The following is a 25,474-nucleotide window of genomic DNA, read 5'->3' on the forward strand; positions in this document are numbered from 1 at the left end:
GAGAGATGAATGGAAAGGAAGTAAGTATTCACGGGGTAACAAAAGTTTGATATTATTAAAAAAGAAAAAGAAAACAAAGAGTTGAAAACATGGAAATGAGTTGTAAGGAAGGAGTGATGGAAAAGTTTGGTTGGGTACCCATTGACCACAAAACAATGGTTCACGGGTGCCTTTACACTCTCTCACTACATCCTTTTTTTAATCACACATTCCAACAAACACTAAGGCCATTTTTCTTTTAACAAACATATACAATTTACATTATTGATATCTTTTCAATATTTAACACAATATTATATATATATATATATGAAAATTTGTATGGATGAAAAATGAATCATAACGAAATCAATTTATTTAACTATTTTAAAAAAAACATTAATTTCAAATAAAAACAAAGGAAAGAAAATTGATGTATAATTTCCACACATAAATAGTTTTAGGGCAAAGGACAAAATAGAAATAGGTAACTTTTGAGGACAACCAAGCAATTTTTGAAAAAGTGAAGAAGAGCTGAATCTTCTCTTTTGCTCTCATCCACAAAAAAGATTTGCCCATTTTTTTCATCTATTTTTCCTTCAATTTTAACCTTTTGTTTGAATAGGAATTAATTCTCCACCACACAAAATAATGAAAAGCTCATAAATCCAAATGCCTTTCTTACAAAAATATAATAACACTAATCACCCTTCAATTTTTGTGGTCCACTAGTTTTGCATGTAAATCCAAATCTTTGGACCCATGGGGTGGAAAAATTGAATAAATATCTAAATTTTTAACATACTTTATACTAAATATCAATTCATACAAAAATAGATTATAAATGTAAAGGAGTACTGTATAGAATAGAGAAACACCTCAAATTAACTACATAATTTTAATTAACATTTAAGTTAACTATACATTATTGTTTACTACATGTAACATTAATACATAATAGAGAGAAAGTTTACCAAAAGAATGTAAATTGAACTTATGGGTTCACTTGCATGGTAAAATTAGTAGTTACAAAGTAAAAATGTTATTATTATCATCCCTATTAATAAACCTTTCTTGTTGGCTAAAATAATAACAAAGACATGATTGAGTATTAATTTAGGAAACCACATAATAAAAGTGCTAAGAAATAGAAGGGATATGTTATATTACTTTATAGTATTGAATCAATTATAAAGGTGAATGACAAAAAATAATGGAGTTAGATTAGAGTAATGTATGGTCATATGTACTTAATAATTAATTATTCTTTTACATTATGTCATGTTTTTATTTATTTATTTATTTTTTTTTGGTCCAATTCATCTAATTATCAATACATTAAACTTAATTATTCAAGTTCCTTTTGACATTAAAACTCATCATTTTAACTCTATGAAAGGATTTGGATGAAATGTGCAGTTGTAAGATTCCTTACCATATCAATTAGCTATTTGTATTTTTAATTTGATAGGATGATGTAATTATCATTCTACTACATAATAATACAATTGAATGAAGATTGATACAAACAAAAAGTAGTTGCAAATATAGCAATCAAACCTAAACAATAACTCATCATCTTTCAGTCTCTAATAAGTTTGAAGTAGTAAGAAAAAAGAAAAGAAATGAAATGAAAAAACAAAACACTAAGAATAATTATATTTAAAGAAGAGATAGAATGCCAATGTTGGCATATTGAGAGAGAGAGAGAGAATGAGAATGTGAAGAAAACAGTGTGTGTGTGTGTGTGTGTTTAAGGGCTTAGAAAGAAAGCAGTGAGCTGAGTTAGTAAGAAAAACCCAAATCAGAAGAAGATAACTGAAATGAAGAAGCAAGAAGAAGAACAACATCAAGAACAAGAAGGATGCGACATTGAAGCCATAGGAATCACCTACAAGATTCAAATCCATAACTCCAAATCCCCATTTCTCAACTTCTTCTCCACCTCAAAACCCTCCCTCCGCCATCGCCATGTCCTTTCCGACGTCAATTGCCAAGCCAAATCCTCCCAAATCCTTGCCATTGTCGGCCCCAGCGGTGCCGGAAAATCCACTCTCCTCCAAATCCTCGCCGGCAAAACCACCCCTCACGGCGGCTCCCTCCTTCTCAACCACCTCGCCGTCGACCCTTCCTATATCAACCGAATCTCCGGCTACGTCCCTCAAAAAGACTCCCTTTTCCCTCTCCTCACTGTCGAAGAAACTCTGACCTTCACCGCCCGCCTCCGTCTCTCCCTCCCTTCTGCCGTCCTCACCGCCAAGGTTACTTCTCTGATCGACGAACTCGGTCTGACCCATGTCGCCCGTTCCCGAGTCGGCGACGACCGAGTCCGTGGAATCTCTGGCGGCGAGCGGCGGCGGGTTTCAATCGGCGTGGAAGTGATTCACGACCCCAAAGTTCTTATTCTTGACGAACCCACTTCCGGTCTCGACAGCACTTCCGCTTTTCAGATCATCGACATGCTGAAAACAACCATGGCTGAAGCTCAGCGAAGAACCATCATTCTTAGCATCCATCAACCTGGATTCAGAATCGTGAAGCTTTTCGATTCCATTCTTCTTCTTTCCAATGGCTCTGTTTTACACCATGGCTCTGTCGAACATCTCGGACTCAACCTCACTCTAATCGGCCTTCAACCTCCTCTTCATCTCAACATTCTCGAATTCGCCATTGAATCCATCGAAACAATCCAACAAACCCCAAATCAAACCCAATTGTTAATCCCTCACTCCCAATTAAAACCCCCTAAATTCACCCTGCAACAGCTATTTCAACAATCCAAAGTCATCGACGAGGACACCATCAAAATCGGAATCCACAAATCAATCCCTCACCATTTCGCCAATTCCCCATTCAAAGAAACGGCCATCCTCATGCACAGATTCTCCAAGAACATAATCAGAACAAAGGAGCTTTTCGGTTGCAGAACAGTACAAATGTTGGTAACAGGGCTTGTTCTTGGTTCAATTTTCTACAATCTCAAATTCGATTTAATTGGTGCTGAAGAACGCGTGGGGTTATTCGCCTTCATTCTCACATTCCTATTAACAACCTCGATCGAAGCCCTCCCAATTTTCTTACAAGAAAGAGAGATTCTAATGAAAGAAACCTCCTCAGGTAGTTACAGAGTATCCTCATACGCCATAGCCAACGGATTAGTATACCTTCCGTTTCTACTAATCTTAGCAATTCTGTTCTCAATTCCATTATACTGGCTAGTGGGGCTTAACAGAAACATAATAGCGTTTCTTCATTTCATGCTGTTGATATGGCTGATTCTATACACAGCAAATTCAGTGGTGGTTTGTTTCAGTGCATTAGTGCCAAATTTCATAGTGGGGAACTCAGTGATATCGGGGGTAATGGGTTCGTTCTTCCTGTTCTCGGGGTATTTCATATCGAACCAGGAAATACCAAAGTATTGGATATTTATGCATTACATATCAGTGTTTAAGTACCCATTTGAAGGGTTTTTGATAAATGAGTTTTCGAGATCAGGGAAGTGTTTGGAAATGATGTTTGGGGAATGTGTAGTGAGAGGAGAGGATGTGCTGAAGGAAGAAGGATACGGGGAAGAAAGTAGGTGGAGAAATGTAATGGTAATGGTGGGGTTTGTTTTGATCTATAGATTTGTTTCTTATGTTATTCTTAGATGTCGATGCTGCAGGAAAACTGGTTTTGTTTAACAGAAATGAAGAAGAACGAAGATGAAGAAGATGAAGAAGATTGAAGATCGAAGAAGAAGAATAAGGACAAAAAAAAATCTCTCTCTTCACGAGTTTGGATTTGAAAGATGCTCTTAGTTCACGTGGTAGTTTTAATTGTAGCCAAAGGTTATACTCACACGTGTTTCTTTGTTCTTTCGGATTTTTATTTTTATTTTTTGCCCTTTCTCTCTAACTATATATATATATATAATATATGTAAAATTTTCTTTTAAATTAACAATTTGGTGTGTGGTTTGTTCATCTAAGTTCAAATTTATTCAACCAATTATTTAGTAGAGAAAAGCTTAAATGGTGAAAGTGATTTTAAGTAATCAAAATTTCTTCTTACAAAAATTGTGAAGTATCATGAATATTTCTTTTACATAATTCTTTTCTTCGGTAAAAGATAAGTTCAGGTTAAACAAAACTATTTTTTTATTTATTTGCCAAATATGATATTTAACATATTATTACTTATGAAACACAAATAAAAGAAAGAAAGAAAAAAAGATCTGTAAACATAGATTCAGAAATCCATATTAATAGAGATAAATCGTGTTAATACCATTAAAACATACATGCTTTGAAAGAACTAATTTCAAATGTTAGTTGTTTTAGGAAAAGAACAAGCAAAACCGAGAACAATGACTAAGCAAACAAAACGTAGATCCAATCACAACTTTCATATATGCGTGAGTAGTGTCACCTCATTTCAACAACAATCATGGTTCAAGATTTGATTTAACTAACAATTCTATTCATCACTCCCTAACTATAGAATCACCAATTCAATCAATTATATCACCATCAAAGAAAGAAAAAAAATGGTAAAAAGTATTTTTATTTTTGAATAATTGAAATGCTCCATAGTTTTCAACCTTTAATAGTTTATTTAACAAAAATTGTAAAACATAGAAATATATTCTAAATAAAATAAACGACATATATCTCACAACTCCACCTTAACAAATTTAACACTTGAAAATAAACATCATGAATGAAGACTAAAAATCCAAACTTTCAAAATTAATAAAAAAAATTCTCAAATTTGAATGATTTTTAGAAAAGCTCTACAAATAGTGTCTCTTCCCAAACTCGGTTATTCCAATTCTTTTTCTTTACCGTTATTTTCCCCCTTCTTCATCAATAATTTATAAAACACTCTCCCAAATTCCATCCCCACCCCATCCCTTCTTCTATAAAACAATGGACAAACACACGGTAACCTCCGATGAACTTCTCGGAATCAAAATCTACACCGAAGAACACGCCAACGGCGGTGGGCGGAAAAGACGAGCAATGGCAAAAGGAATGCAAAAAACACGCTCAAAAACCTCAATGCTAGCTAGTAAACTTCCTTCCAACCGGCACTCTCCTAACCTTCGAAATGCTTCTGCCGTCGGTCTCCGGCAAGGGGGAGTGCACGCGGGTGAACACGATGATGATATATAAACTTCCTCTTGGGCTTATGCGCTTCTATCCTGTTTCTTGTTTCACTTCACAGACAGTTTCAAATTAGGCGTGGACGGGAAAGTTTATTACGGGATCGTGACGCGGAGAGGGCTGGCGGTGTTCAAGACGGGGTTGAGTGAGGTGGAAGTGGCGAAGGAGGAGAGGTTATGGAAAGCTTTCCTTTGATGGTGGGAAGCATTTGTAGTGCTTTGTTTTTGGTGTTTCCTAATACTATATATTATATGGTATTGGTTGTATGGCTAATTGACTCTATTACCCCCCACCTTTTTTTTCTTTTTCTTAATTGTTAGGATTTTTTTAATAATTATTATTCTAATTTTACTAAACTATAATCACCAATTCAATCAATTATATCTATAAAAGAAGAAAAAAATTGGTTATATCTATAAAAGAAGAAAAAAAATTGGTTGTATGGTCGTGTATGTTGCCATGGCCTTTGTTAATTCTTCGAAACTAGAAAGAACAAAGATCTCACATATTCATACAGGTGGAAAAGATAGAAACATGCATCGTTTTGATTGAAACTTCTTTTATTGATAGAGGACGAAAAAACAAATACAAGTAGTCATACACCTAAAAAACGATCATCCAAATCAAAAGATATGACCTAGAAACTATCCATTTCTCATGTGTCGTCAAATTTTGCCTAATTGCTTCTTAGAGATAGTTTGTTTTAGCTCCATTTTCGTCCTTACACTCAATTGTGCTTCTTTGATGCTTAAAACCAGTAAAATAATCAAACATAATAAGAACCTAGAATTAAGTGAAGCTAGATAACATATTTATGGTGCTATCATTTATTTACCATTTCACACTATAATTTTATTATTTCTAGTTTATCTTACCAAGCCAGTGTCAATTTTCTTTTCTCATTCTCAATGTTCTTTTATTTGCTTCAAAAATTCAATTTGAAAAAAAAAAATGTGAGAAAGTTGAGAATTGAAGAGGAAAAAAAAGAACAAAATTAGTTTTTTTTTTTGTTTATTTGATTAATTAATTCAAGAATGTTGATTATGTTTGAGTATTGACATGAAATATTTATCGAAAAATTAGGAAGAATTTTCATCATTTGTTGAAATCAAAGTAAGGCTCTCTCTAAAAGTGCTTGTAAAATTTGGTAACAAAATAGGGTTTAAACCAAAAGATTATAAAAGAAGAAAAAATAATAATTACTAATAATTAATTAACATTGTTGGGGCAGCCCAAAGAACGGTTGTGACCTCCATTGCAGAAACAGAAGAACAAAGCTCATTTGGTTGTAAAACCAATAGAACGAATCGAAAGCCTCCCTTGAGAGTTATACAGTTGAAAATGGAGCTTCAAGATTTTGCGCCAATTTTTGGTAAACCCACCAGAGTGGAGTGGGTAAACAGGGGTTCACTTTCTTTGCTCCAATTTTTGTTCCATGTTTATTCTCCAAATCCTTCGCACCTCAGATTTCTTGTTACTGATTTTCATTCTAACACTTGGGAATCCACCAAATCAGCTTTCCAGCTTGAGGATATGGTGGGCATCTTTGATTTCTCCCTGTACGTCGTCTCTTTGTTGCATCCTTCTTCTTTGATTTCTATTAATATGTTGTTCTTGCTTCTTTTTTTCCTCTTAGCAAATGATGAAATGGGATTGTTTTTTAGAATTTGTTGGTGCGAAAAGCTCTACTATTTTATGTAATCTTTGATACAGAGAGATGACATTGGAATTGGAGGGGCTTTTTCAGAGTTTGTTGATTATATTGTTGCATCTATGAAATTTGGAGATGTAAGGCTTTGTATGGAAGGACAATCGGGGAAAGATGGTAATCTTCCTGATATGTAACTAATTCAAATTCTCTTTCCCATTCAATATATTGTGAAACTCACTCCTTTTTTTATTATTCTACAGGTGCAGCATCTGTCAAACTAATTGCTCAGAAATCAAAGGGAATGCCTGTATTTTCCATTTCTCTCACAAAACTTGTTGACTCTGCTGCTGCTGAAGCTATGGCAACTATGTCCTTGGGGCTTTTTAACTCATTAAAAGAAAAGGAGTGTTCACTTATGAAAGGTTTTCATCGCTTATCTATAGACTGCCTATATTCTGTGCTATAGTCATCAAATATGTCGATATCGTTTGGTTAGAAAAAAAAAGAATACATTTTTATAGTGTTTGAACAGAAGGAAAGATGTTGGAGGTTCTTATGAAATATAGTGATCGGGTGGGCTCAGTGTGTGGATCATTCTAATTAGATGGAAGGATAGGCATCTTTAGTTTCTTTTCCCTTTTTGTTCCATCTAGATTTTGGTATTTGGCTTTCATTTCTCTCAAATAACTTCTCACAGCATTCTACAAAATTGTTTGGTATTTTGTTAAGGCCTTAGCCACAATTTTATTTATCAACTATGGGGAAGGATTTGAGAGTTCCCCAATCTCTCCACACTACTCTAATGAGAGTCTATACCAAAATCATTTAGCCAAAAAGATACCCACCCCCAACATTCACAATACCTAAATAGGCAAACTCTAAGAAAGCTAACAGAATACTTGGCCCCACTTTAACAGTCATACTCCTAAGGGCCCACCTTACGGGAAATTACTAACTAACTCTCAATCATTCTTTCTTCTTCCCACTTTTATTCCTATGTGAATACACCTTTACTATGGGGGGTCTATCAAATTTGTATCTGAACATTGGCATGTTGCATTTTTTGTTATGAATTATGCATATACAAAATAATTGTCTTATATTCAAATGGATATATTAGAATGTGTCAACTCTCCGGTGTGTCTGTGAACTTTAAGAATACCTAATTTTGGTTCCATTCGTATGTGATGGGCCAATCCAGTCAAGCTGATTTGAAGTAGGGAAATAAACACAGTACTCTCAATCAAATCTGTCTTGGGAAGCTGTTTCTTTTTAGTCTCCCATTGGTGTGGTTTTGTAGGACTGACTCAAATATCATGTGCGAACTGCTTGAAAATGTTTGTACTTGAAAATTACTTTGTTTAGACTTTAGGGTACCGTGTTTATTGAACAACAAACTACGTGATGTACATGGTTTTAGTTTTTCTTTCTTTATTATTATTATTTTTTTTTGGTAACTGTGATAGCATAGTTTGATGTAATATTCATTTATAGGTTAAATTTAGAACAAGATTTTTCTCAGAAATGTTCAATTTTTTGCATGCTTGCATTGAAACTTAGCATCTGTAGCATTGACTTTTCTCCTATACTGTTCTTTCAGAACAAGAGCACTCCCTTCAGTTGACAACCATGATATCAACTGAAAAGGTATATCCATCTTCGTCTTGCACCACTGTAAATAAATATGATACATGGTGATGGGCACTTTTAGTTTTATACTTATCGATAGACTTCATTAATAAATACATTTAATAATACACAATATAACGATAACAAGATTTCTTCTGATTTCTTCTCTTCCACAGCCTCTCTTATATATCAGAACTCAAACAGTTTACTCTAGTCAATACTGTTCCCTGTTATTAGTCTGCATATGTTTTGTTAATTTTTACTTCCTTTGAAACTTTATTTATTAAATGTTAATAAGAAAAAAGATTAAAAATTAAAAATGAAGAACACGGATGTTCTTTATGTCTCACTTATTCTTTCATTATATATGACCTCATGTAACTTTGTTAGCCATTTCTTGGTTGAAAAACATTTTCCATTACAATACCAATTGCTTCCTTATCCCCTATGGATTCAACTCATGGGTCTTTGAGTTTCTCTATTTTTGTATTAAACATTTCTTATTTGAGATTATACTTTTTGTTGATGTCAGGAAAAGAACGAAAATATCCAAACTCAGCTCGGGCAATATAGAAAGAAACAGAAGTTACAAAATATGAATGCCTCAAATTCTCCTGGTATGTTCCTATAATCAATCCATTTAAGGTATTATGAAATTATATGTTATGTACTAAAGGACTGATCGATTTTTTCCGTTCTTCACAGATAAATCTGGCGTACATAATATTGGCTTGACAAAAGCCACCAATCGTGTGGTGCCAGTACACCGGAGGTCGGTTTCTCAAAGTTACATTCATCACATAATTCAATTGATTTATTCCCAATACTAATAGATGTACTTAGCATTGTATTTGAACAGGGCGAAAGCTAGGGGTGCCCTTCTGCAAGACTCTGAAGATGACAATGGTAGGTAGAGAAGTTGAATGTCTTGTATCCAATCTAGTTTTGTACAGAATTTTGATTTCTGAAAAGCTGCTCTAGCCAATCACTCTCTTCCCTTTGAATGGAGAAAAAAAATCCCGTGGTATTGAGTTCCTCAATGGTTTGCTTAAAAAGGAACAGGAAATCCTTGTTTAGGGTCAAGAGGCTATCTCCCTGTCGTTATCCCAAAGCTTTAAAACTTTTGTTTCTTCCATGCAAGTTTTACTTTCTAGCACATCCACGTTAAATGATCTCATTTTTTCATATATTTTCTTTTAATCTACACTAATAGAGATGTTCCTTCCATTTTTTTCCCATTTTTTCTTACAGAAAAAGAGCGCTCCCTTCAGTCGACATTCGAGGAAAAGGTATATTCAGTCTCCTGTCCCCTTTATGAATAAAGCACTTTGTCCTTTTATAGACGGGTTCTTATTGTCTTGAAATACCTCAAAATTAGTACAAGTATGACCATAGTCGTGGTGTATTTTTGGTGCCTTCGGAGCGTATTTTCATCTTGCTCATTAATTGTTTGTAAATTTTTTAATCTACTTTTGAATATGTCAGGAAAAGAAAGAGGGGTTGCTAAATACAGATACCTTGGCCATTGTAGACAATCTTCATAAGCCTCCTAGTATGTTTTTTATGGTTCCCTCTAAAATTTAAGCTTATTTGTTTTTATTGAAAAGAGAGACAACGAGTTCACACCAATTTACGTGGAAACTCGAGTACCGGGAGAAAAACCACGATTGTTTGTTGTTATTATTTTCTAATGAATAAAACAATAGGTACAGGGAGAATAAATAGAGTACACAATGGAATAAAAAAGGAAAAGATTTAGGAAAATAAGGAATACATTCCCATAATCTTTCCATAATTATTCTAGGATTCTAACAAGGAAAAAGCCTAGAAAAAAAGGAAAGAATTCCAACACTCCCCCTCAAGTTGGGACGTAAATATCAATGAGGCCCAACTTGCTAACGCAAAGTCGAAGTTTGGTCTGAGAAGCCCTTTGGTAAGAACATCAGCAACCTGTTGACTCGAAGGGATGTACGGAATGCATATGCTCCCACTGTCAAGTTTTTCTTTGATAAAATGTCGATCAATCTCAACATGTTTAGTTCTATCATGTTGAACAGGGTTGTTAGCAATACTAATAGCGGCTTTATTATCACAGAAAAGCTTCAATGGTGTCTCACATTCCTGATGAAGATCTGTCAAAACTTTCTGAAGCCAAATTTCCTCACATATTCCTAAACTCATAGCTCTGTATTCAGCCTCAGCGCTGCTCCTGGCCACAACACTTTGCTTCTTACTCCTCCAAGTTACAAGATTGCCCCAAACAAAGGTACAATAACCAGAGGTAGATTTTCTGTCAACAACAGATCCTGCCCAATCCGAGTCAGTGTATGCCTCAATGGTCTTTCTGTCTGTTTTTCTAAACATCAGCCCTTTACCAGGTGTTGATTTTAAGTATCTCAAGATTCTGTTGACAGCTTTCATGTGTTCCTCATTAGGGGTCTGCATAAACTGGCTGACAACACTCACAGCAAAGGAAATATCAGGACGAGTATGAGATAAGTAAATTAATTTACCCACGAGGCGTTGATACTGTTCTTTATCAACTGGAACTTGATCATCAGAGTTTCCTAGTTTGCAGTTGAATTCAATAGGAGTGTCAGTGGGACGACATCCTAACATACCTGTCTCGGTTAACAAATCAAGGATGTATTTTCTTTGAGATACGGAGATACCTTCTTTAGATCTGGCCACCTCCATTCCAAGGAAATATTTCAAATTTCCCAAATCCTTGATTTCAAACTCATCGCCCATTCTCTGCTTTAGTTGACTGATTTCTGCCTGATCATCTCCAGTCAAAACAATGTCATCCACATAAACTATTAGAACAGCAATCTTTCCTGTTTTGGAAACCTTTGTAAATAAAGTATGATCAGAGTGTCCCTGCCTGTACCCTTGGGACTTGACAAAGGTAGTGAATCTGTCAAACCATGCTCTGGGAGACTGTTTCAGACCATATATAGATTTCTGGAGTTTACACACATGCTGACCAAACTGGGCTTCAAATCCAGGCGGAGGGCTCATGTAGACTTCCTCTACGAGGTCTCCATTCAAAAAGGCATTCTTAACATCCAGCTGATATAAAGGCCAATCTTTGTTCACAGCAACAGATAACAGAACTCTAATAGTATTCAACTTAGCAACTGGAGAAAAAGTTTCTGAATAGTCAATACCATAGGTTTGAGTAAATCCCTTCGCAACTAACCTTGCCTTGTGTCTGTCAAGAGTACCATCAGCTTTGTATTTGAGAGAGAACACCCATTTGCATCCCACAGTTTTGTGTCCCTTAGGTAGAGTACAAATGTCCCAAGTACTATTCTTTTCAAGAGCTTTCATCTCTTCCATGACAGCATTCTTCCATTCAGGATACTTTAAAGCAGTGTAGATATCTTTTGGTATTATGGTAGAGTCAAGGCTTGCTGTAAAAGCTCTGAACTGAGGAGAGAGACTATCGTAGGAAACATAATTGCAAATGGGGTGTTTAGTACAAGACCTGGTGCCTTTTCTCAGAGCAATGGGAATGTCAAGAGAGGAATCATACTCATCTGATTTTCCTGTATGACCCTGTTCCGCTTCATTATTACGGGTTTCTATTCTGACCTCAATCTCATCACCACTGTCCTTTTCTTCCACGTTTTCAAGAACAGCAACATTAGACCTGTCATTCTCACTTATCATATTCTTAGTACAGGGTTCAGTAGGGTTTTCCATACCTTGATCTCGAGGAGGTTCAGAGTCTTGGACTGGAGCCGGCGGCTGACTAGTAGGGGAACCGACTTCCTTTTTGTGATTCCTCCTGTAGTACGTTTTCCAGGGGACTTGGTTTGTGGGTAGGACTATGGAATGAGGAATGATGTTAGACACGACACTAGGAGTGGGTTCGATGAATTCAAAGGTGTTGTTAGACTCTTCACTCACACTCTCCCCCTGAAGATGGCTAACGGGAAAGTAGGGTCGATCCTCACAGAAAGTAACATCCATAGTGACAAAGTATTTTCTGGATGGTGGGTGAAAACATTTATAACCACGCTGGTGAGGGGGATACCCAACAAACACACATGCCTGAGCCCGAGGGGTAAATTTGGTTTGATTAGGGCCAAAATTATGGACATAAGCGGTACACCCAAACACACGAAGAGGAACCTCAGAAACATGACGAGTCGATGGGTAGGACTCCTTAAGACAATCTAAGGGAGTTTGAAGATGAAGAATACGAGAAGGCATTCTATTGATTAAATGAGCTGCTGTAAGAATAGCATCTCCCCACAAGTATGAAGGAAGGGAAGTAGAAAGCATAAGGGAACGGGCTACTTCCAGAAGGTGACGGTTTTTTCGCTCGGCCACTCCATTTTGTTGAGGAGTGTAGGCGCACGAGTTTTGATGAACAATCCCCTTGGAAGCAAGAAATTCACTAAGGTTATGGTTTTGGAATTCCCGACCATTATCACTCCGAAGAATAGCAATTTTTTGATGGAATTGTGTTTCAATGGTGTGATAGAAATTTTGAAACATAGAGGAAACCTCAGATTTATCAGTGATAAGGTAGACCCAGGTAAGACGGGTATGATCATCAATGAAGGTTACGAACCACCGTTTTCCAGATGAGGTTGTTATCTTGGATGGTCCCCAGACATCACTATGAACAAGAGTGAAGGGTTGGGTTGGTTTGTATGGTTGTGAGGGAAAAGAGACTCGATGTTGTTTGGCCTGAATACACACATCACAAGATAAGGTAGTCATCTCAACTTTAGAGAAGAGATGTGGAAATAAATGTTTCATATATTGAAAATTAGGGTGGCCTAAACGAAAATGCCACAACATACAATCTTGTTCAGAAGTAGTGAAATAGGAAGATAAGAGACTAGTCCTAGGAATGCTACTAGAAGAGGTATCGTCATCAAGGAGGTAGAGTCCCCTACTATGCCGGGCAGTGCCAATCATCCTCCCCGAGCTCAAGTCCTGAAAAGAGACAGAATCAGGTAAGAATATTGCTTTGCAGTTTAACTCATGAGTGATCTTGCTTATCGAAAGCAAATTATAAGATAGTTTGGGCACATGCAAAACATTATGTAAGGAGAGCCCTGCACAAGGAGAAATCTTCCCCTTTCCAGCAATGGGGGCCAAGGAGCCATCTGCAATTCTAATTGTCTCGTTCCCAGCACAAGGAATGTAAGATACAAAATGTTCAGAGGACCCAGTCAAATGATCTGTGGCACCAGAATCCAGAATCCAGGGGTTCTTCCCATCAATACTAACAAGACCGAAGGAATGAGGTATACCTGATTGGACAATGGCACCTAAAGTGGCAAGACTGAGATCAGTTTGGTTTTTGTGTGGATCGGATTGTTGAGGAGGTTCAGCAGACTCACTCACATACGCCCGCCCTGTGTTCTGTTTGTCGTTGGAAGGGCGTTTCTTACTTCCTGGGGGACGACCATGTAACTTCCAACATTGTTCTTTGGTATGCCATTGTTTTTTGCAATGCTCGCAGACAGGAATTGGTTTTCCATTATGCTTGTCACTGCTACTGTTAGAAGATCTTGCACTAAAAGCAGCAGAGTCAATAGTAGGGGTTGCGGAAATATTCATAGCACTTGTGCGATCTTCCTCGAGGCGGATTTCAGAGCAAACTTCCATCAGGGAGGGAATCGGTCTTTGACCTAGTATACGCCCTCGAACTACATCAAACTTAGGATTAAGACCAGCAAGAAAGTCATAAATCCTGTCATTCTCTTCAATTCTCGAGTACTGTACACCATCAGTGGGATCACGCCAGACTAGTTCTCTGCATAGGTCCATTTCTTGCCATATAAGAGAAAGCTTATTGAAAAAGGATGTGACATCCATGGTTCCTTGCTTGCATTCATGAACTTGCTTTCTCAGCGTGTATAGACGAGAGGCATTCTGACGTTTTGAGTAAAGTGTCTGGGCTGTGTCCCAAATATCCTTGGCTGTTGCAGCAAACAATAACGGCTTGCCAATTTGAGGTTCCATACTATTGATCAATATGGATCGAAGAATAGAGTCTTCTGCCTTCCAATATCGTTCATGTGGGTCGCCCGGTAGGGGGCGAGGTATTTCCCTGTCAGAAAGCTAAATTTTTGTCGTCCTTCGAGGACCATCTTTACTGACTGAGACCATGAGAAATAGTTGTTGCCATTCAACTTTTCTCCTGAAAGATGATACATGGAAGACTGAGCCACCGTATTAGTCACATAAGGAGAGGATACATTAGGGAACGAGTTTACCGGATTCTCAGAATACATCGGTAGAGTGGATGTCGTCCCTAAGGTAGCCTCAAGTGCTGCTATCTGTTGTCGAAGCCCTTCCAATTGTTGATGAACTATTCCCGAGGAAGCTTGCACGTTACGGTTGGAATATGCCGAAGATTCACCAACCTCAAATGTTGAGTGAATTTGAGAGTTTTTAACATCGGGATGGTAGCTAGGATCATTGGGTGGCTGGCCATACAGATTTGACGAGCAGAAGCGGTGGTAGCCGATTGGAATTAGATGGCAGAACATAAATCGGGGCGTGGGGAGCAATATAGGCCGCGGACGAAGAAAAGGGTTGGACAGATGGGATGGTCGGCGCCGTCTGAGGAAGAAAACCAGGCGCGTGGTGGTCCGGTGACGGCGCGGACGACTGCGGTAATGACGAAAAATTATTTTCGGACGTTTTCTGTAGCCGGCTTAATAATTCGTCCATGGCAGCACTCATCCGAGCATCGGTGGCAGCAGCTACGGCAGCACTAAAATTGATGGTTGTCCCTTCTGTTTGATTTTAATCAGTGGTTTGGTTTTTTTGGGTTTCTAGGGTGTTTTCATTGTCCCGCTCTGATACCATATTGAAAAGAGAGACAACGAGTTCACACCAATTTACGTGGAAACCCGAATACCGGGAGAAAAACCACGGTTGTTTGTTGTTATTATTTTCTAATGAATAAAACAATAGGTACAGGGGAGAATAAATAGAGTACACAATGGAATAAAAAAGGAAAAGATTTAGGAAAATAAGGAATACATTCCCATAATCTTTCCATAATTGTTCTAGGATTCTAACAAGGAAAAAGCCTAGAAAAAAAGGAAAGAATTCCAACAGTTTTCAAGGTTTAAGAACACTTTTGGTCCCTGAGCTTTCACGAAAGTAATAATGTATTTCCTAAACTTTAAAATGCAAAAATTTTGTCTATTTACTTTCAACTTTGTATGGACTTTAGTCTCTATGATGAAAGTGTTCATTCAAATTAAGTGTTAATTTATATTACATAATGGCTTAGTCTTCATAGTTTATATGTGAATTTGATCATCAATGAGTTATAAACCTACCCGGGTAAGAAACTTAACTCAATCACAATAATAATTTCCACCATAGAGATTTGGTTCTTACTAATTGTAAATTACAAGAACTAAATTGTTACATTTTAAAGTTAAGGAACTAAATTGTTAATACATTTGCAAGAATGAGGACTATCTTTTTGTTACCAACTAAAGTTGAGGGTCAAAATCGTTAGTTTTATGCTAGTTTAGGGACGAAAAGTGTTTTTTAATTATTCGCTACACAGAACTCATTATTGAATTATCTTATTCTTAACAGACAAATCTGTTCATGATATCGGCTCGACAAAAATCACCAAGCATGTCGTGCCAACACATCACAGGTTGGTTTCTTGACTAAATGAACCTAATTTTGTTTGTTATTTCCCCACGAACGATGGTAAACATACTGTAGCATTGTACTTGAGCAGGGCAAGAACACGAGGTGCCCTTCTGCAAGATAACGAAGATGACGATGGAAGGTAAAAAAAACAAGACAGTTTCAAAATGTTGAGTCCTTGTGTTCAAAACTAGTGTTAGACATGGAGTAGGTAAACAAAATAATAGATATGATTGTGCAATGCAGACATTTCTTTGTTGTATATGATTACGTAATTCTCATCTAACTTTGGCTTTCTGCTCAATTTAGATTCGAAAATGTGTAAATTTTCGAATGACGAGTAGATACAAATTTGAAATATATTGTGCAGCTTAAAACAAGTCACAGTGTGAGACTTTTCATTAATTTCTCAAACAAATCAGCACTTGTTGACAACTTTATATTACCATATGAGTTAGCTTGAAAAATATTATTATTATTATTAGAATGTAGAACACATTTTAATTTCCAATATATCACGTTCTACAATTTTTTAAACATTTATTTTCAAAACTCTTGACTTTTCTTTAGAAAAAACCAAAAGCTTTTGTTCCAATATATCAGGTTGTAGTCTTTGGCCCTTGAATTTTGTTAACATTTATTTTCAACTATATTGACTCTTTCTTTAGAAAAAATAAAAAAAAAATTCAAACGATTACCGATAATAAAAATAGATAAAGATATAATTTGAAAGATATTTATGAATAAGTTTATGAGTAAAAATAGATAAAGATATAATCTAAAAGTCGTATCATTAATAAAAGTTTATCAAATCAAAAAATTTATTACGAAAAAAAAATATAGATAATCTAACGAAGAGGGAATCCAAAAATGATGATGTAAAAAGGAATGAAAAAGCATTATCCCCACACTTTAGTTTCTCGTACAATGAGAACCATCCAAATTGTGACAAAGACAGAAATGAGATAAGCACAAACCACCATTATTGCAATACAACAATCAACTAAACTCAAACTCACTCACTCACCTAGACACAACTTTTAATGCACTCTTTTTGAAAAAGCTTTCCCAAACAAAAGAAGAAGAAAAAAAAACTTATATAATGTGTTGTATACAAATTATTTATGTTTATATGCAGAGTTGCATTCATGAACCACTGATATATAGTGAAACTGATATGAGTTGTAACTTTTGTAGTTCTATTTCATTGGTGCCTCATATGGAAGTGGTGGTGATTGGTGGGTCATATACTCATTAAGAACAAAAATAATAATAAATCAAATGAAAAAGTTACTTTTTACTTTTTAGAAAAAGCGATTGCAAATGACTAAGTAATGGAGACATTGATAGGTCTATCAATATATTTATATATATTAGGTGAGGCAATTGGATTAGAATGATAAAATAGCAACTTTTATCCAATCAATTACTTTATAAATGTTAAAAGAAGAACGAAGAAAGAGTTGTTTTTCAAATTAAGCAACATAAACTCTATATTTTGACAACAAAGTTAAAAAGATAACTTTATATTTTTCTTCTTCTTTTATAAAGATATGATTGAACATACACCATTTCAGGAGGTGTCGGTGTCCACTAACATTATGCCCATCCCATGGTTGCTTTCATTTCAAAAGGATCAAAATTTGGATATGAACTCTTACATTTTGCCTTTTGGTGTTACCTAACTTTTCTTTAATTAAAATTAAAGTGTGTTTAGTTTGGAGCAATTCTATGTTCGGTGACTTTTTGAAAATTTTCTTAGAATGGATGTGAGTGAAAACAAAACATGCTGAAATGACTCTAATTGGTTCGTGGAACAACTTTCACTCTAATAAGTCTTTAAGACAAGTAAGAATGATATTGTCAAGTCGCAAGTAATTAGACGTTACAGATATATAGTTTTATTTATATATAAACACATATCTACATTAGTGAGGGTCATACGTTTTACAGAGTGTTTGTATTTACTCAGTAACACTAATATCATTTTCACACATTTAAATTTATGCACGTTATAGATTTTATTAGGTATGTATACAACTTAATAACACTAGTAAGTATAATGTTTTGTTGGTGTATATACATATATACATAATACGTCTACGTTTTTGCAGATTATTGATTTAGTAACTTTCTTTGGGTGAATTCAATTTGTTTTTTTTTGTAACAAAACTAAATTGTAAAGTCTAGTGTTAGAAAGTATGGTTTCTCTCCTTCACCCTTTGTTTAATAATTTTAATAATTTTAAGTTTTAATAGATTGTGTTCATATTAAGACGATGGCATAAGCAGAGTTGGGTGTGGGGCACCGCCGTCACCACCACTACCAATCTTCAACAAATCACTTTAACGACGTATGGGTAAAGGCAGTTAGTATTATTGGGTTAATCAATTTTAAATACATCTTGTACCACTAAATTCTTTTACTTTATTATCTGTTTTTTACCAAACCAAATCTTTCTTACACTACAAGAGTTTTTTTTCTTTTTCTTTTTTATCTTTATAAAAAAAATACAAACCATCATAATAAGAAATTAAGAAAGAAGTAAAAGTTAAAAATCAAAGGTTAATCAAACGGATCTTCAATGTTGAGCTATTACCATTTATATCCACGATTTGTTTAAATAATATTTAAATTCTAAGTCTTCAGTCATTTTGTGATTGAGTAATTTTTAATATCATCCTTCAGAAAAGAAAAGGATTAGGATTAGGATTGTCCTAATGGGAGTGGGAGTGGGAGTGGGGAGTAGAGAATTTTGTGAGGATGAAGATGGGATAGGGGGGCGGGGACGGGGATCGGTAGTGGCATCCCCGGCCCTCCTCGTCCCGTGGACATCTCTACTCCTCATCCCCGTCCCTCACCATTAATACCGCGCATAAGGAGTGATCCATTTCCGATAACGAAAATCGTGCGTGGGGAATGGTCCCAACGCTCGACGCGCAAGTGAAACCGTCGTGTGTCGAGTGATGGATCTTACAAGGTGGGTGGGAGGGGACGGGGGGGGGGGGGGGGGGGGGGGGGGGAATATTTATAATTTTAATTAAGAAGGATAGATATTGAAGAGAGGAATGAGAAATTAGAATGAAATCAAAACATTATATGGTAGATGAAACTTAACATAAATCAAAGCACATAGAAACTAAATAGAAGAGAGAGAGAGAGAGAGAGTTGGATGAATTCATTTGTTGGTGGTGGAGGATGAGTTGGCGGCGATGCCGAAGTTGCCTGTGGAGAGAAATTGGTTTTTGAGTGCGCTCCTCGACGCCGGATATTGAGAAGAATAGGAATAACCCGGATATGGAGTAGTACATGGTTTCGATTTCCGTTCGGCGCCGGACTTCATTTTTTCTCCGTCTTTGTCTTTTGATTTTTGCTTATCGCTTCTCTCACTCATCTTTTCCCCTTTCATAATATTATCTTCCACCTTCCAAATAATAATAATTGAGCTTGAGCCACCCACGCATTTATAACCTTAATTTTACACGTGTCTTTTTCTTTTTACTCTTTTAAATTTTCCATAAAATTACATATTCTATATACAGCTTACCTTCATAAACCCTATCTACTGTTGAATCACTTTATCTTTACTATTTAGGATAATTTTCTATAATCATAAAGGCAGATGAAATTTTAATTTGGTTGCTATGATTCCAAAAAAATATAATTCATATATTTCGGCTAATAGCAAAGAATTCCACGTCAGTGACTATTTCAATTCATATATTTTGCCAAGTGGATGATTTCAAGGTACAGTATGATCCAATAGTTCACTGACACGTTAGTGATGGTGTGGGATCTTGCGTTGGTGACGTTATATATATGGCGTCATTTACTTACTTTTAATTACTATTATTATTATTATAATATCCACTAGTGTATATCTGATTCATTTATTGCTTCCTCCAACTTAAAAAAAAAAAGAAAGTAAACTAGAAAAATAATTATTAAAATACAAAATTCATTACTCTTTTCTTTTTTTTTTCCCTTCTAATTCTAATCTAAAAAACTTTAAACATTTCCTTTATAACAAAACAATAAACAAACTTGTTTGATTTTACTTTTTTTTTTCTTAAATATGTTAATATTTTTTCTTTTATATGTGATGAGAATAATTTTAATATCAATTTAAAGTATAATTAGCCATCGGTCATCCATATATTTTTGTCAACGTTTTTCTTTCTTTTAATTTGACCAAAATTCTTTAACTTGCGTAGTCGTTTTTCATTCAAATATTTTGCTTTTTCGATTAATATATAGATAACTGTTACAAAAATGACTTAATTAAGTTAAGAGGTGAAATTTTTTAGACATATGTTTTTATTAGTTACATGTATGGTTATAATGTTTTTGAGATATTTTAATACAGTATTGAATTAATAATATCGTCAAAGTATGTATTGTAGAAAAAAAAATCTCTTTTGCTCATCTCATATGACCCATTCTTGATTAAACATATAAATATATTGAATCTATATAATGTGATGTCAACAGTACTATACATTCTTGATAAAATTATTTCTCAAATTCTCAATAATTTACAAAGTAGATAAGTAAGAAATCAACAAATTCAAAGAGGTTTAGGTGAGATAGATTTCTTAGATGAATTATTGTGGAGAATCGAATTTAATTAATTAGTTTGTTAATTATTGCTTTTCAATATGTAATTCTTTAAAAATATGTATCCACTTGCCCAAAAGATGTTATTCTCTCATTCATCAAGATTTTGGTACTTGCAATTATAGCCTCAAAATTATTGTTTATTGTAAATTGAAATCTCAAATTTGTTAAAATTGGATCCTAAAATTTACATATAATTATTGGTAAAGATATGTTTTTGGTTTAATTTTTATCATTTAGTGACCTATTTTAACGTTGGTTTAAGTTCCAGATTTAAACTTTTTCAATTGAAAATTTGAGAGTGTAATTGTAGCGATTACAAGTCCACACTTAGCTTCAACGATGACTAATTTTAGAAAATTTTCTAAAATAATTATTGAAGTGTTGCGTTTTGACAAAATATTAAAAAAATATTTGTTCGACATTGGAAAAATTATATTAGAAGAAAAACAGAGAGATCAATATACTATAAAATAAGTCTATGACTTTGGTTTTAAATAACTGTCTTAATTAGAAACCCTTTAAACATAAATATATTAACTCAATCTAAAATTCATTCGACTAATGCCTCTTCAAAGCTAGATAGAGGATCATTTTCTCTTTAAAGGAATCTTGCTCTTTTATCTTCTTCTTTTGTTGTTGTCGTAGAAGATTTGTATTCTCTAGTTTAAAAGCAAATTAATCACTGTTATAAAAAAGTTTTAAAAGAGTGCGTTGTAATCGAGATCAGTTGCTTTTTTAAAAAAATATTTATTTATGGTAGATATTAGATGTCTAGTTATCTAAGTCTAGATCATCTATATCTACGATACTTCATTATATTAGGAAAGCTTTATAATTGATTACACAATTAATAGTTGATATGATCGGTAGTTCGTTATATTAGGAAAGGTTTATAATTGATTACACAATTAATAGTTGATATGATCGATTAGAAGAGTTGAGTGATTTAAATATATATATTATATTTAATCTGCACGTTTATTTGTTGGGGCTTTTATTACTCAACACAAGAAGTTGATAAGTTTCTTTCAAAACCGCCATCTAATTCTCACTCAAGTTGATGAAAATATTCATTTTAGTCTTTTCTTTGACTTCTCTTTTTCTAAGCAGGTGATGCGTAATCTATTTTTTTCCCTCCTAATTTAACTTTTTCATCACTATTTTATTCCTATTATACACCTTTATTTTTTAAACAAAATATATCTAGAATAATTAATGCAAATGAAATGAGATGAGATGAATCGAACTCTAATATTTGAATAATAAGTTTTAAATCAAGTTTGATGGTGGTAGAGTTTTTAGATTGAAATGGAATTAGTAAGATATATAGATTTTAAAGTAAGCTGTAAAAAAAAACCTTATATATGTTGTTAAATGTATTTCATTTAAAAGAAAAGGTAAATAGAAAAGAAACATCAAATCAGTAGTGAGAGGCAGCTGAGAAGATTAGTTGAATTCAAAAGTTTTGGTGTCCCAAGTCAATCACTTTAAATATAAAGACCAAAAGAGAATTTGATTATTCAAAAAAGAATAGCCCCTAAGATCACCCTCAGTCCTCACTATTGTTTTTGTTCAAAGTCTATCTCTCTCTCATACATTATCCAATGTACAAGGAATTAGAACCAACATTTTGTCTTAACATTGAAAAGAAAGAAATAATTTATAAACTTTCAAGTTCCTATAAATTAATATTTGTCCTTTTCAATTCGCTTTTTACCTCTTCATTTTAATTTGGGTCTAAATTATATATGCATGATTTAATTTCTAATTTCCAATTGGCCTTAATTATAGTTTGAATTGGTGGGACTTCAATTAGCACACAAGCTCCTTTTAATCAACTATGTTTAAAATTAGAGTGTATTTGACTATTTTGTAAAGGTATTTTTGAGAAAAGTAAAGCTAAATTAAAGGGAGGAAGTCAATAGACATAATAGAAAATCAAGAAAAAAGCTAAGACACATTGATATGATATGATATGACATGCCAAGTTGCAAAAATTATATATATGATGAAGTGTATATGGGGTGGTCAAGTCAATTCATTTTAAGAATCAAATCAGTATTTGTCTTTCTTTATTTAAATTAATATATGATAATAGGCATGCATGTAATGGCATATTTTAGTACCAAATGTAATAAATTAGGTAAATATGAAGAAGAGAGCCTTCAAATACATCAAAACATCCCACCAAAAGAAAAGCAATTGATCAATGAAATGATATCCAAAAAAGCATAAAGGTAAGAAGAACGTAAACAACATAGAGCTAAATTCAATGGTAGAACTAAGCTTTTCCTTTTTTGGATCTCCCAAAATTATTACCTAAATTTGTGGGATCTAATGAGGATGAATGTTCTGGAGGTATAAATTGAGTTTTAAATTCAATTTTTAACCAAATTTGACTCTCATCCATCTTTTCCTTTTTTAAAATCTTAATCACAAATAATAATCCAATAACATTTAATACCCTCTTTAAATTAAAAAATCAAATCCAAAATTCATGGATAACTAACCCCAAAAAGGGTAATGTGTTATTGGGTCTATGTCGTTGTGCATTTACTCTGTGTCTTTAAAGTGATATTATGATAGTGAGTATAGAAATGTGTTAATATGAAGTTGAGATAACATTCTTTATGAACTTACTAATTCATTTCTTCTCCAATTGCTTGCTCTCTCCTTCAACCAGTGATATGTGTGTGTATATATATATATATAGACACATATTTTTCTGGTTAGGTATTAAATTAAAATCTTCTATTTTCTTGTTAATTCGTAGTATGAGATCAAAATGTGTAATGGGAATATTGATCTCCGTAATTTAGATATTATGCGATTTCATGAGATTTTATTTTATTTGCATTTATTACCATAGAATAAAACAACATCTTATGTAAGATTTTCGTTTGACTTTATCTCTAATAATAATAATCTCCACCCTCTCAATCTCTGCCCTCACCCACGCTCGCCATCTCTCTCTCATCCATCATTCGCTGATAATCTTCTCCTTCATCAGTCTTAAGAATATATCGTTTTTAGGGTTTTTTTTTTTTTTTTTTTTTGCTTGGAAGAGAATTTCAAATTATAGCCATGGGGAGAGGAAAACTGAGCATGAAACTCATAAGTAATGAGAAATCTCGAAAGACTACTTTTCATAAGCGGAAAGCAAGTTTGTTGCGAAAAGCTTACGAGCTTTCCACATTGTGTGATGTTCGTGTTTGTGTGGTTGTTCATGGCCCTAACCAATCAAATGACCAATCTCCACTCCAACTTCACACATGGCCGCCCTCTGCTGATGAAGTCAATAACATGATTGCTTCTTACAAAACTAATTGTCTCTACAAACGTGTTCGCAAGTCATTCGGTCTTATCGATTTCTTCTCCGAAAGAAAGAAGAAGGTCGAAACTGATATGTCCAAGCTTCGTAAGGATGTTTCTGAAGAAAGGTAATTATAATTATAGTTAAATATGCATGTTTGGATTTACTATTTGTTTATAGTTTAACAATCTTTGTGTGAGTTAATTTGTTATTATATTATGAATGTTGATTAGGTTTCCAAGTTGGGATGAACGTCTAGATCATCTCTTAGAAGATCAATTACGAGTTTTAATGGTGGAATTGGATTCAAAGATCGAGATAGCGAAGAAAAGGATTGAGATAGCAACGGAGAATAATTATAATGTTGAGGAGGGGACGTCAGTGGAGAGTAGCGGCCAAACCCTAAATGCAAACATGAAGTGTAAACAAGTAATGGGATTTGATCATGAAGAGGAAAGTACTGATTATGGGATGTTTGGAATTAGGTCATCAATGGAGCAAACACAAGGCATAATGCCATTCCATCATCATCATCATCATCATCATCAACAACAACAACTTCAAACAATGGCACAAAGCTGTCTTCAAATGGATCATGAGATTGAGAATTTGTCTCCATTCCTATTTGGATCTAATGGGTCAGCACCACAATTTCAGTTAAGTTATGGAAGTAATACTAACAATTGTTTCCAAAACTACCCTCATAGTTTTTACAATGATCCAACAAATGGGATGATTATGGAGAACACACAAAGCTACTCATCAATGTGCCATTATGGAGTTCCATTTGGTGCACAATCAGTTGTTCCAATATCATATATGCAAATGCAACAACTCACTGCCGGCGCTGAGGATCAGATGATGATGGGTTATGCTTCAACCTCTCAAATGGCTTTGCCCAATACTGCTTCTTCTCAAGTGATCAATGATCCATTTGATTTCTACAATAGCTATGAGTATTTGATGAAGCCTAACAACTTCTAAAGCCATGATTAATTAGTTCAAAGGCTAATTTGAAGTAGAAATAGTTCATTTGTATCTTTGTTTGTTGATCACTAATATAGCTCTAAGTTGTAATGATTTTGGATATATATCATTTCTGATCTCAATTGCTATTCCTTTTGGTTGGAAGTTTTGATATTTGAGGATTTTCTTAATTGGTTTTTGATTTGAGTAATGGATCTGAGATCTCGATATTATTTAGAGAAAATATTTACAAATACTTATTATTGGATTAAAAAAATTATACAATAATGTCTTATCCCTATTAACTCCATTTGTCATTAAAATAAATATAAGAAGGTTGATTTAGATTTGTCTTACCATTTATAAAATGATTATACCATATTTTCCTTATTTATTGAAAGACTTCTTGATACTTTATTTCTTTTTTCCTATGAATGATCATTATATTAAAATTGACATTCCACGATTTAAGGTTATAAGATTAATTTTATCATTTTCAAAATTAATTTGAAT

General features: G+C 34.3%; 3 protein-coding genes across 5 annotated transcripts; all 3 read left to right on the forward strand.

Annotated features, from left to right (window-relative positions):
* The first annotated feature begins 1,592 nt into the window (after positions 1-1,592).
* On the forward strand, positions 1,593-3,952 carry LOC101217846 (ABC transporter G family member 5). The gene has a single exon (XM_004147315.3). The coding sequence runs from the start codon at positions 1,803-1,805 to the stop codon at positions 3,663-3,665; it is 1,863 nt and encodes a 620-aa protein (XP_004147363.1). The 5' UTR covers positions 1,593-1,802; the 3' UTR covers positions 3,666-3,952.
* Positions 3,953-6,351: 2,399 nt separating this feature from the next.
* On the forward strand, positions 6,352-16,507 carry LOC101217609. 3 transcript variants are annotated; one of them, XM_011651127.2, is made up of 11 exons: positions 6,353-6,665; positions 6,843-6,954; positions 7,041-7,202; positions 8,381-8,427; positions 8,942-9,026; positions 9,115-9,181; positions 9,269-9,315; positions 9,661-9,698; positions 9,895-9,961; positions 16,003-16,066; positions 16,154-16,507. In XM_011651127.2, exons 1-11 carry the CDS (start codon positions 6,471-6,473, stop codon positions 16,206-16,208), a joined length of 939 nt encoding a protein of 312 aa, XP_011649429.1. In that variant the 5' UTR covers positions 6,353-6,470; the 3' UTR covers positions 16,209-16,507. The 3 variants fall into 3 exon arrangements, with proteins under 3 accessions (XP_004147362.2, XP_011649429.1, XP_011649430.1); XM_011651128.2 differs by having other exon boundaries at positions 6,452-6,688; XM_004147314.3 differs by lacking the exon at positions 9,895-9,961 and having other exon boundaries at positions 6,352-6,665.
* Positions 16,508-23,766: 7,259 nt separating this feature from the next.
* On the forward strand, positions 23,767-24,979 carry LOC105434745 (floral homeotic protein DEFICIENS). The gene is made up of 2 exons (XM_011651871.1): positions 23,767-24,122; positions 24,229-24,979. The coding sequence occupies exons 1-2, from the start codon at positions 23,767-23,769 to the stop codon at positions 24,977-24,979; spliced, it is 1,107 nt and encodes a 368-aa protein (XP_011650173.1).
* The last annotated feature ends 495 nt before the right edge of the window (positions 24,980-25,474 follow it).

Source organism: Cucumis sativus, chromosome 2, assembly GCF_000004075.3.
Source record: "Cucumis sativus cultivar 9930 chromosome 2, Cucumber_9930_V3, whole genome shotgun sequence".
Classification (NCBI taxonomy): domain Eukaryota; kingdom Viridiplantae; phylum Streptophyta; class Magnoliopsida; order Cucurbitales; family Cucurbitaceae; genus Cucumis; species Cucumis sativus.

What these genes read in the sequence shown, in the direction of transcription:
- LOC101217609 (XM_011651127.2), top strand. Translation starts at nt 6,471, where the DNA reads ATGGAGCTTCAAGATTTTGCGCCAATTTTTGGTAAACCCACCAGAGTG. An exon ending in CTTTCCAGCTTGAGGATATG is followed by an intron (nt 6,666 to 6,842) that starts GTGGGCATCTTT and finishes TCTTTGATACAG; the next exon opens with AGAGATGACATTGGAATTGG. An exon ending in GAATGCCTCAAATTCTCCTG is followed by an intron (nt 9,027 to 9,114) that starts GTATGTTCCTAT and finishes CGTTCTTCACAG; the next exon opens with ATAAATCTGGCGTACATAAT.
- LOC105434745 (XM_011651871.1), top strand. Translation starts at nt 23,767, where the DNA reads ATGGGGAGAGGAAAACTGAGCATGAAACTCATAAGTAATGAGAAATCT. An exon ending in AAGGATGTTTCTGAAGAAAG is followed by an intron (nt 24,123 to 24,228) that starts GTAATTATAATT and finishes AATGTTGATTAG; the next exon opens with GTTTCCAAGTTGGGATGAAC.
- LOC101217846 (XM_004147315.3), top strand. Translation starts at nt 1,803, where the DNA reads ATGAAGAAGCAAGAAGAAGAACAACATCAAGAACAAGAAGGATGCGAC.